The 12361-nt window shown below is 33.7% G+C and overlaps 1 protein-coding gene across 1 annotated transcript in view; it reads right to left on the bottom strand.

Annotated features, from left to right (window-relative positions):
• The window catches only part of LOC121378379 (tubulin-specific chaperone D-like), a 47799-nt gene that overhangs the window by 11664 nt on the left and 23774 nt on the right, over positions 1-12361 (bottom strand). Inside the window, exons 20-29 of the mRNA XM_041506519.1 lie at positions 12002-12056; positions 10206-10268; positions 9763-9818; positions 9253-9334; positions 7743-7797; positions 7084-7239; positions 5566-5706; positions 2425-2508; positions 2035-2136; positions 430-483 (exon numbers count right to left, since the gene is read on the bottom strand). Of these exons, the coding sequence (XP_041362453.1) occupies positions 430-483; positions 2035-2136; positions 2425-2508; positions 5566-5706; positions 7084-7239; positions 7743-7797; positions 9253-9334; positions 9763-9818; positions 10206-10268; positions 12002-12056 (848 nt within the window). The remainder of the gene's footprint in view (positions 1-429; positions 484-2034; positions 2137-2424; positions 2509-5565; positions 5707-7083; positions 7240-7742; positions 7798-9252; positions 9335-9762; positions 9819-10205; positions 10269-12001; positions 12057-12361) is intronic.

The raw sequence follows: 12361 nt of genomic DNA, 5'->3' as shown, positions 1-12361 counted from the left end.
AATAGCCCAATGGGCCAATCAACGCAGATCGATCCTAAACCGACAGTGCACCAGATGAGATCTTTACAACTGGGTTACGTCCCACCCCAGCTTCCCATAGACACATACAGGTGGTGAGCTAGTAGTGGTGTACTGGCTGGAATGATAAATAGCCCAATGGGCCAATCAACGCAGATCGATCCTAAACCGACAGTGCACCAGATGAGATCTTTACAACTGGGTTACGTCCCACCCCAGCTTCCCATAGACACATACAGGTGGCGAGCTAGTAGTGGTGTACTGGCTGGAACGATAAATAGCCCAATGGGCCAATCAACGCAGATCGACCCTAAACCGACCGTGCACCAGATGAGATCTTTACAACTGGGTTACGTCCCACCCCAGCTTCCCATAGACACATCAAACTGCCACCCAAAACATATTACTTACTGTGGAAGTTTGACACACAATTCTCTTCTATGTGGAACGTGTGGAACTGTGGGTCTGAAAAAAATACAAACAACTTGAATAAACTTTGAAAAGGATAATGAAGTTGAGAAATGTTCTACACGGCATGCACTGGTTTCTGTCTATATTTAACTCTATGTTGATAACCTTTTTTTTTTCTTTTTAGAATTATTGAAAAGAACCAAAAGTTGATTTGTAATTAAAACTGCAAGTTGCAACTTACAAGTTGAGTTTTCAGTGAGGAAACTGTTGAAAATTTGGATTTTGCAATAATATATATTTAGAAAATAGTAGTAGTAAATGAAATTATTTGGATGTTATTTTTTGTGAGAATGGTATATACTTTACATTTCATAAGAAAAATTAATAAATATTTTTGGTGATTAGGCAACTTTGAGACTGCCTCAGTCTTTAAATGTTCCAAAATAAAATCAGCAAACTTCAGCGTCAGCAAAACTTTATTCATATATTCCAAAAAGGTTTTAGAATGAATTTGGACACTTGATGTACAGAAGTCCAATAGTCCACGTTATTTCAACAAAGAAGACAATTTTCAGTTTAAACTAAATGTATGGTATAGTTAATCCAGATGTTTCAACAAATATGCATCAATCATTGGTAATGACTATGTAATTTTGTTTTAATTTATATCTAAAGATATACGTATGTGGACATATCAATGATACTATTTGGTAGCTTATCATATAAAAAAATTGTAAACTGGTTTAAAAGTATACTGTCCATAACTACAAGACAGTTTCGCTCTTTTATCTAAGGTTTTCAATACCGTCCAGCTGAGTTGGAAATCAGAAATGATAAATTTTAATTAAGACTTTTTGAGTCCATAAAATTGTACTGCAGTGGACAATTTCCCCAAAAGTTTAGCTGCTGGCATGGAAAGAAAGAAAGAAATGTTTTATTTAACGACGCACTCAACACATTTTATTTCCAGTTATATGGCGTCGGCTAGCTGCTGGAAGTCAATTCAAGTTATGTAAAATAAAATGTAAAAATATTTTATTGCAATCATTAAACAATTTCTTTGATTCCTAGTAAACCTGACTAGGTTGAAAACAATATTCCTAAAGAACTAAATATCAGTTTTATGCCTCTATACAACAGAGATGTTTTGAATGTATTTTAAACAGGCAAATTTGATGAGATAGTATTATTCATCTTCATGTAAAAAAAAATCATCTTTTTTTTTCAATCTCACTTTCCCCTTTCTTTTTACTCCTTTGAATTCTATCTCGTTTCTTCCCAATCTGGCAGCTCCTCCTAGCTTCCAACTTCTTTCATTGTCCACCTCCACATCCCATACTTGTCTCTCCAACCACAACAGGAACTTGTCTCTCTTGTGACTATCCGTGCCACACACATCAGCTTTTAACTGTGGGCTTAGTCTGACCACTTAGAAGAGTGTTGAGTAGTTACTTCTGGTTATTGTTAAGAGGCACTTGTAACCACCTACTAGGCTCCCCATCTACCGGCAGTCATTAGTTAGTGCCGTGGATCAGACCATCTTTATTAGTGGCAGAGGACGAGGATGTCAGGTGGGTGCAGGGAAGTTATAGACAGTAAACTTACTTGTGATACAAAAGTTTGATGAACACAGAACCGGCGCGAGCTCGGGTGCGGTCAATCTTCTCACAAGCTTGCTGAAGCAGGCAACAACACAAATTCTTACATCTACAGAATAAAGGGAATTATATAAGAATTGTTTGTAATTTTTTGTGTATTTATTGATGTCTAATAGTAACAAATTGTATACGGATAACATTCAGGTTTTTATGTCAACCAATCAGAATAGAGTAAATAGTATAAATACAGGAAGTTTGTAATTATATCAAAATACCAACTCAATTATTAAATTAAATGCTATCAGATACAATAAACAACATAAAATATTTTGCTTTTAAGTCTGAAAAAAAAAAAAAAAAAAATTATATATTATTAATCTGACAAAATATGACGTACGTCTCTGGTGTAATTAGATTTGGTGCTTTCTCTGACAAAATGCATGTGAGAGTTTCCAGGCCAGATATACTTGCTTCTCTGACCCTGAAATAATGACAAAATACATACTCTGTATAGCATGAACACACATGAACACAGAAAAGCTGACTTTTAGTTAAACACTCTGTCAGATATGTTTTTATTAAGCAACTAAGTGCCAAATCTGAGTAAGGAAGAGATTTCAACCATATTCTTAGTTGAAAATGTTCAATGTAATGCACAAAGAGCTCCTACAGCTGCCAAATGTGCTTAGTTTGTGGTGACATCACATGAAATATTAACACAAGCATGAAACATGAAGAAGATGTACTACAATTCATAACAGGGTTTTTCTAGCTGACATCTTCTTTTTTATGGACATAGCTATCAGACTGAACTATATAAACTTTAATATATTGGTACAGATTATTTAAATTGGTTATCAAACTCATGTAAGCATATATGTAATTTAAAGCTTTCTCTTGAGCTAGTGATATTTGGATGTAAAGATAATATTAAAACAGATACCGTATTTTCCCATGTATTATGCGCACCGGTGTATAATGCGCACCCCCCACTTTGAACGTTTATTCCAAGGAAAAAAACATGAACCACAATATAATGCGCACCGTTTTTTTAAACCACAAAATTGACAGTGAATGCAAGATGTACCTTTTTCCCCCCGTCACCAGAATTAACGAAAAGCGAAAGAAGCGGTATATTCAAGAAAGCAAGAAACAAAACTTAAGTTAGGTATTTGAGTACATAGACCTACATGTCACATTAAACAAAGGCTAGTACTTGCGTACTTACATGTCACAGACTCACACGTGCATAAATCTAAACAAAATTATATACCCCATACACTGTAAATGACTAATAAATATATGAAAACAAAAATATAGCATATTACATTTCGTTCTCGTGGCTAACGTGAATGCGCGAGATTTCTAAATTTATAATAGTGTGGTATATTTCCGGTTTGCCCGAAATGGCCGAATTAAATCTCATGGAAATTAAAAATATTTACGGTCCAGTTTTGTAATTTTTGTGCACTTTTTGGCGAGGTATGGATACTTTTGTAGATTTATTTAGCATTTATTACAACCATCACAAGTGAAAAGCGATTTTTAAGAGGGTTTTGGCGTTTCGTTGTGATGAACACTGTCAATAACCTGTAAAGTACCGTAAACTACCGATCGGCGATTTTTCATGGGTGATCACTGGACATTTTTAAAAGATATTTTTTCTATTGCTATGTATAGTGCGCACCCCCATTTTTAACCTGTGTTTTCTGGAGAAAAAACAGTGCACATAATACACGGGAAAATACAGTAATGTTTTTGACCTGCTACTATTATTAGCTAAATATTTTATATATAAATGTAAAGTGCAAAGGGTCCAATTAAATATTATACACTTCCAAAATGAAGCTAAACAAAGATATCAAGTAGAAAAATGTATTTATCTTAGTAAGAACAATCTTAATAAATTTTTCACCAAGTGGTCAGTGTATTATTCTCTCTTTGAACAGACCTAATTTTTGTAACTTTCCTTGTGCATCGTCTTGTTCCCAGCAGTCCACACATTAATAATGTAGATACATAGATATGTATATGTATGTGTGTATATGTGTATATATATATGTGTATATATATATATATATATATATATGTATATATATATATGTACGTCGTTCATAGAATGGAAAAGGATGAAAGTGTGTTGTTTCTTTTGCGTTAGAGAAAGATAAATGGATAGCTACATTGATTAGATATGTAGTGAGAGAGAGAGAGAGAGAGAGAGAGAGAGAGAGAGAGAGAGAGAGAGAGAGAGAGAGAGAGAGAGAGAGAGAGAGAGAGAGAGAGAGAGAGAGGGGGGGGGGGGGCGGGAATGGAGAGGGGGTGGGGTTGGGGTGGGGTGAGGTGATGTTTGGAAGCCAGTACCCTAAAGTATTATATTATGTTGTTTTATTATTTGTATGTACACAACCCATATTTTACCCGTGGCATGTGTTGTTCTAATTGTAAACAAGGGGCTGGCAATAAAACTTGTTAAAAAAAATAATTAAAAAAAAAATAAAAAAATATGTTGGTACAGTGAAACCCCTCTAACCCAGACACCCTTGGGACCAAGACAAATGTCCGGTTATAAGAGGGATCCACTTTAGAGAGGTTGAGTTTTCTGCCCTGGCTTTTAAAAAGGCAATTCTGGTTTACTGAGGGTCCGGTCTCGAGAGGTTTCACTATATATTGTTTAGATTAAAACAAACTTCATATCAGGCTTGAAAAAGTAGGCAAAATTACTTGTCAGAATATGGGGAGAGGTCAACCAGTGATTGTTTAATACATTTAGAGATTAGTCATTAAACGTAATTATTAATTTTGAAATTATTAGTAATTATTGTTAGTTAAAACCAAAAGGTAAAAAGATGCATCTATAATTAAAACATTTTGTTTTTTTGCCATATACATTTTTATTATGAAGTACTGGTACTCTGGCGAACGTGTAAAGTAACTGTTTTTATCAATACAATTTGGAGTGTTTTGACAGAATTTGCATTCATTCGGAAAGGTTCTAAATTGTACACTTAACCAAAATCATATTTTGTAACTTCCAGTAATGAATTTACCGCAAAATATTTCCATTAAAAAGGCAATTACTGTTAAATAACTAATAATTAAATTAAATGTGTCTTGATCCAATAAAATGAATGTAATAATCAGGATCTTCTGGCATTTGTCAAAGGCAGCCATCCAAGAAAAAAACAACACTAGACTGATCAACTGCGATGTGTGGATGTCCAGTCCGGTGCCAAAGTGAAACCAGATCGACAAGGTAATAAGTGTATGTTGACATCTGTAAAGAAGTTCTGTTCTTGAAATCCTATAAAAAAAATAAGGTTCTCAAAAACCCCAAAACAATGGTGACTTCAGCTTATCACTATTGCTGTGCCAATTTTTTATTAAAAAAACACCCACACCATTTCACAAGCTAAATAGGTGCCTTTTCATATGACTCTGAATTAAATCTTAATATGCTCCCTCTGTTTTAAATGACTTAATTATGTCAAATATTGCCATAACTTAGTTTTGGAAGACACTTGGACATGAAAATCCATACCATGCTCCGACATCTCCATGGCTGTCCATCGTGTAGTCGGACATGGCCGCCAGGAACACTCTGTAGATGGCCGGCACGTTTTGACCACACACGACATTCTGCACTGACCCATCAGATTCCACTCCCACGGTTCTGATTATGCTGAAAAACAGAATTATGGAAAACATGCATCAGTACAGAATGTTCCAAATGATAAAAAAAATGGAGAAAATTTGGAGACAGCAAAGAAAAAAAGAAGAAAGTTGAAGTCACATGACCGGAACTACAGGAAGCATATAGTGAAGAATTTTAGGCCATCCTATTGGCTGTTGAGATGTTCGGACCAGACCACTTGCGTGGTGGGGAGGTGTACTTGTTGAGGGCAGGTAATTTTGAAAAGAAAAGAACAATCATCACATCTATTATGATTGAAATAAAATTACAATTATTACACCCATATGGTTAAAAATATCTTTGTAGGTATCAAAGTGATACATCTCACTAGAACGCCAAGTGGGACATAACACTTTGTGACATCATCAATTGGCACACTATAACATTATATGAACATCAACCAAATGAGTTGAGTGATATGAATTAAGTTTGATTATGGGTAATAAATAGTATATTAAACTCGTTACCATTTCATATCATGTTTATTTCACTCAGGACATAACCATGATAAAAATGGAAGCTCGTTTAATATGTATTTAATAATAATAAAGAGATCCATTCTCCCTTAAATTCAAACAATAAATAATTGCCGTTGGTGCCATGGTGAAACTGGAACCCTGTTTTGGGGCCAGATATAGCCCAGTGGTAAAGCGCTTGCTTGATGCGTGGTCAGTTTTAGGATCAATCCCTGTCAGTGCTATTTCTCATTCCACCCAGTGCACCACGACTGGTATATTAAAGGCCATTGTATGTCCTATCCTGTTTGTGGAATGGTGCATGTTAAAGATCCTTTACTACTAATGGGGAAAAAAGCAGCAGGTTTAAACAAAGTAATTAAACATTAAAATGTTAAAATATTTTAATTAAAGAAGCTTAAAATTACCATTTAATAGTGTTTAGTATTTATAGGAAACAATAATTAACTGTAATTAAGTTTGTGGCTTCATTTTAACCACTGCTTATTTAAAGGTGCAGTTTATGTACGAACTAAGGTAGGAACTTGGTCTAAAAACAAGTGGTGCGGTTTATACACCAGTGTAATAGGCCGGAAAATATGGTACTTTTAATAACGTAGCATACATTGGGGATATAAACAAAAAAATGTAGCATATATGCTACATATCATTAACCTTGTGAAATACATTATTATGGCATATGTCTGTATCAAAGAGTGAAAGACCATAATGTGAAATCATTTTTGTTTCAGAAACTTGATAGAAAGTAAGCTGCCTTCTTGCCCCTCTTTTGAAGGAAACGTTTGCCTTCGTGCCCTAATTTTTGTTATTAAACCGAAGGAAACACTTGCCATGCCCCCCAGAAATTGAAATTCGACCCCTGCAAAATACTATGATGGTACATGTATACCTGGTAATTGCTTTGAGTGCGTCTCTGCGTGTTTCTGCCCAGGATACATAACTCTCCGAGATGGTTGCTGCCTGTATGAGGCCAGTGAGAACCTTCTCGAGCTGCCCGTGCAGCATGAACTTCGGCAGTGAACCCAGCGCCAGACTGTAACCCTGTCTGGTAACACAAACAGGACAACTCATTAATCAAAACACAAACATTTTCAGTTTCTTATTTTATGTGGGTAAGCATCATTAGGTGATTTTTTAAATCTATTTACATTTGTGTGTGTTGACACCCCATGATGATATACTTTTTGTGTTAAACATTCCTTTCTTCATACAATTGAGGACTTATTCCTCCATCAGACATAATTTAGAGTATTACGTGGAGATGTAGTGCAAAGTAAAGAACCGATAGTGGAGTGGTACAACTCTTTGTTACATGGTATATTAAAGTTATTTTCCTTACTATACTCACTGTTGTCTGTCGTTCCTTCGACTGCCATTGGCATACTACTGCATTAAATTCAGAGTAAACAAACATATAAGGAACACGTTTTGAGCAACTGATCAGTTAATGTTAAGATATAAACTGAAAATGTTAATTAATATCTGTTAAAATATAAACTAAACATTTTGATATCTGTTAACATGTACAAGTGTATTAAAAATAAATACCTGGATGTTTTCATATTGCTTTTCAGTTCATTCAAGTATTTCTTTAGTAAATCATCTAGGAGAAGAAGTAAAATGTTTCATTAGTAAAAACAAACTGGTAGGTGTTGAAGAGATCAAACAGCTTAAAAGTTTGATCCAAGTCAAAAACCACACTTTATAACAGTTAGAATGGAGTGCTATTTGCATGCTCATGTGGTCAGTCTACTGTTTAGCTTTATATCAGCTGAATGCATGCATGCATGGATGGATGGATGCATGGATGGATGGATGGATGGATGGATGGATGGATGATGGATGGGTGTCTTCATTTTTAGATTTTGTTGCTCTGGATATTAAATTTATATTCTTTCCATTTATTTTCGATATATTTTTTATAAGAATATGATCAATTATTTCTTCATAGCACTTTACTCCATGTGTGATTTTTTTTATACTGACGTGATTTATCTCCGAATAATAACAGTTATGCATAAATGCTTCTTATACTTTACCATAAATATGCTTAAACATATTTTAGTCAATGTATTAAAAAAAAGGCAACAACAATCAATCCATGCATTATACAATAAGTATTAAGAATTAACAATAAAATAAACAATGAATAATGGTATTTAATTTTTAACCACCACTCCACCCAAAAATATGGTGATAAAATCAGGAGGTAAATGATGCTAAAACAACTAGGGTTATGATGATTATAAACAAAGGTCAAACTGTCTATGGCGGACATCTTGAAAGCATAAATATTGTCAATGTACCTGTAATTTCTTTCTCTGTGGATTCAGTGAATTATCATAATAAAAATTGCTTGATTGTAAGAGAAAAATGGAATGGAGAAAATTTTACTCATAAAAAAAATAGTTATCTTCTTGGTTTTAGTTTAAAATGTATTATGCTAGCTTGATAGCTAGCTTTATATACTAAGATGTATTCAATAATTTGATGACTAAGCCATATTGTGAGGCGGGGGGGGACTTTATTGATTTTTTAACTTTTGTTATTTCATGCTATATATAGCGCTGATGCAAACAGCAAAGAACCCTCAAAATATGAAGTATATTCTCCCATCCAGCCCTGATAAAGTGTCATCAAAGAGAGATGTGTTGAGACAGACCCTTAATCAACTCTTTTTTTGTAGTTATGTGTGCAATGTCATGTAAGAACCGTACTTTCACAAATCAACTAAAACTGAAAAATTGTGACATACCACCACAGAGTCCGACAGAGCATTTGTATATTCAACTTAAGATGTGCAAGCAGAGTGAATTTAAGTCTAGAATGATGTACCATAAGGACAAAACACAACTGTATAATCTATTCTAATTGTTTAAAAGCTGAATTTAAAATATTTTTTTTAGATAGCTGCTACCAAGATCAAGTACACATAACTTTGGTATTTTCTACTGATACTTCACACAGTGGATTTCTTCTAACTATAAACAACATGTTACAGTATATATCTTTTTTCATAAATCAAACAATATAAAAATGTTACTCTTTTAATAAATACCTTGCTTTACTGTATCTGCTTTTCCATTCTCATCCCTGCTGTACTCAGACAGGAAGGCTGGAATAGCGTTAATAGCAGCTTGCTGGGGGGTAAAAATGTTTAGCAATATATTTTTTAATGTTTCATGACATTCAAGCACAAATAAAAATAGTAAAAAAAACCCGGGGAACCTGCATAGTTAAACAATAGGATACACTTACTTAAACTAAATCCCATATTGGTTAATTCTTTTTCTACATAACTTTCATTTTTTCTTACTTTTAAAAGTGGATTCAAAACTCAGTTAAATATATCAGAATCAATTGGCTTGAATATGGAATGGATACGTATGATTCCATATAACAGTTTTTAAAATGGGACAAAATTATCAATCTCTTAAAATATTGTTTATTCTATGTGATCGATACAAAATCTCTATCTGTTGCAGTGCATTACTGCAGATTAAATAACCTGCTAATTATATGTGGATGGACATAAGATTGGTGGATATAAATACAGAATATGTACTACCTGTACATCTGGTTCCTTGTGGTGTAGACAGTCATCAATGATTTTCTGCCAGTGATCTAAAAATCACAAAGATCAATACTTGATTAGAAAGGTTAATTTACAACCGTTCAGATTAAGCTATAACTGCACTGATTCAATGTTGCATCCCATTGCCATACATTTAAGATGCTTAAATGTCTCCAGTTTTACTAAAAATGAGGTAATTTTTGTACAATTTGTTTTTATTGACCTATATGTAATTAATCAGTTTGGCATGATGGTTCATTTATCTCCTAAAACACTGAAAGATGATATTTAAAAGATTTGTTAAGATTCTCAACTGAATATTAGTAACCAATAAAAAAAAGTTTTCATTTGTTCCAAAATAATGGATTTTGTACTGATGAATGGTAATTTCAAAAAGGATGTGCATCATACAAACAAATGCAAAAAGACAAATTTACCAATGCTGGAATCCTTGTGGAAAGGCATCTTGGACAGCGACATCTTCTCAATCAAATGACTTACTGAAAGACAAGAATGTGATATTTATAATATTTATGCATTTTTATGAGAATCATTCAATTTATTATACAATATTATGAAATATGAAAAAATTACTAGTGAAATATTCCTGCTATTTTTTTAAATGTGAAAATAACACGAAAAGTAAAAGAAATATCTAAATTTTTTATAAAAATGCAACCTATTCAACATATCCCTAAAATGCATTGTATAGTCTGATGACTAGCAACAGCATATAAGTATGCAAATGTCACAATAAATACTTAACCAAATATGTTTGAGGTCATTGTGCCAGATCATCCGGCACTAACTAAATGCATTAAACAAATCCAAACTCATTACCACAAACAAAAGTAAAACAAGCTTAGGACACTTGAGAATGACTGGATTATTATAAAATCTTCTATATGACACTGACTTGCAGTTTTATTAATTTTTTGTTCTTTAAACCTGTGTTTATGCTCCCAAAGGTTTGCTAAAATTCCATTATCATGCACAAGTTGCTGTTTTTAAAGTTAGAAAATGACTCAGATTCATGCAAATCATCATTTGGTGGAAATTTTGTTTAATATGCAACCTGATCACCATTCTGGGGTGGGACGTAGCCCAGTGTTAAAGCGCTTGTTTGATGCGCAGTTGGTGTGGGATTGATCTCCATTGGTCCATTTCTCATTCCAGCCAGTGTACCACGACTAGTATATCAAAGGCTGTGGTATGTGCTATCCTGTCTGTGAGATGGAGCATATAAAAGATCCCTTGCTGGTAATGGAAAAATGTAGCTGGTTTCCTCTCAAAGACTATATGTCAATATTACCAAATGTTTTACATCCAATAGCAGACGACTAATAAATCAATGTGCTCCAGTGATGTCGTTAAACGAAACAAACTTCTTCTTTAATCACCATTCTTTTCTCCATTTTATTATTATTAGATTCTTTATAATGAATGCATTACAGTTATAATTAATATTATTAATATGATAATATCCATCATAAAAAGGATTTTAAATAAACCATACTTATTTTTTTAAATGTTTTATTGTTTGTTCTTGGAGAGCTATCAATATATATTGTGTAATACTATTGTGTTAAGGAGCCATCCCAGTTAAAGGTGCTCAATGACTACACAGACTTTTGACATGCTTTTTCAGAATTAAGGTAAATCTTCCAAAATTATACAATAAATAGAAGACTTCAGGCTTTTTAATCAAATATAATGGATATTTAACCTCACGAAGTCTGCAATTTTATATCACACATGCTACGCAGGCATGATTCATACAACATGACTGCAGACTTCACTCAATGAAATATCCACCATATTTGACAAAAGCATGCAATATTCTCTACTTAGTCAGTAAACATTCAGAAATCTTTGGATTGTTTTATCTACTGCAGTGGATCCAATTACAAGAACTTAATCCAATCAGATTCCTGTTTAAACCAATGATGTTTTTCGTGCTTTTGGTGAACATTTCAAACGTATCAGTTGGTAAAGATACCCTTGCCATTAGAACACCCGATGGAGATTGTCTGATGAAAAATGTGTAAACTATCATCTGTAAAGTGTGTTGAGGAAGCATGCCAAAATTATCACCTAATGGGACTGTCCTGATTCTGCAGCCATCTATCAATCTTTTTGGAAATTTGTGTAGAATCTAACTGTTATTTATATATTATTACAGTTTTTCCTGATTCAGAAATCAAACAGGTCAAACAACACAACCATGACTCACCAGCTTTTCGCATCAGTTCACCGCCAAGTCCTCGGAACAGCTTGGAATCATCGAGCTTAAACATTTAAGTAAAAACTCAATTAACTCCAGTTTATAAATGCAAATTACATGTTCAAGGGCCATAACTCTGTCAAAAATTAGTAACTCAACATAAAAGTCATATTTGATCTGTAACAGTACATGATAAAGCTACATGTATACACAAAATTTCAGCTCAATATCTCAGGGCATTGTGAAAAAAAAAACCCATCCAGAAAACTATATATGGGACAGATGGATGGGCAGACAGACAGACAAGGATGGAGATGAAAACTACAGTACCCTTTGGTTGGACTGGTAGGGGACTAATAAATCAACATA

The sequence above is a fragment of the Gigantopelta aegis genome, chromosome 8, assembly GCF_016097555.1.
Source record: "Gigantopelta aegis isolate Gae_Host chromosome 8, Gae_host_genome, whole genome shotgun sequence".
Classification (NCBI taxonomy): Eukaryota; Metazoa; Mollusca; class Gastropoda; order Neomphalida; family Peltospiridae; genus Gigantopelta; species Gigantopelta aegis.
Note: the sequence above shows the minus strand (reverse complement) of the source record. Positions and strands in the feature narration are given on the sequence as shown.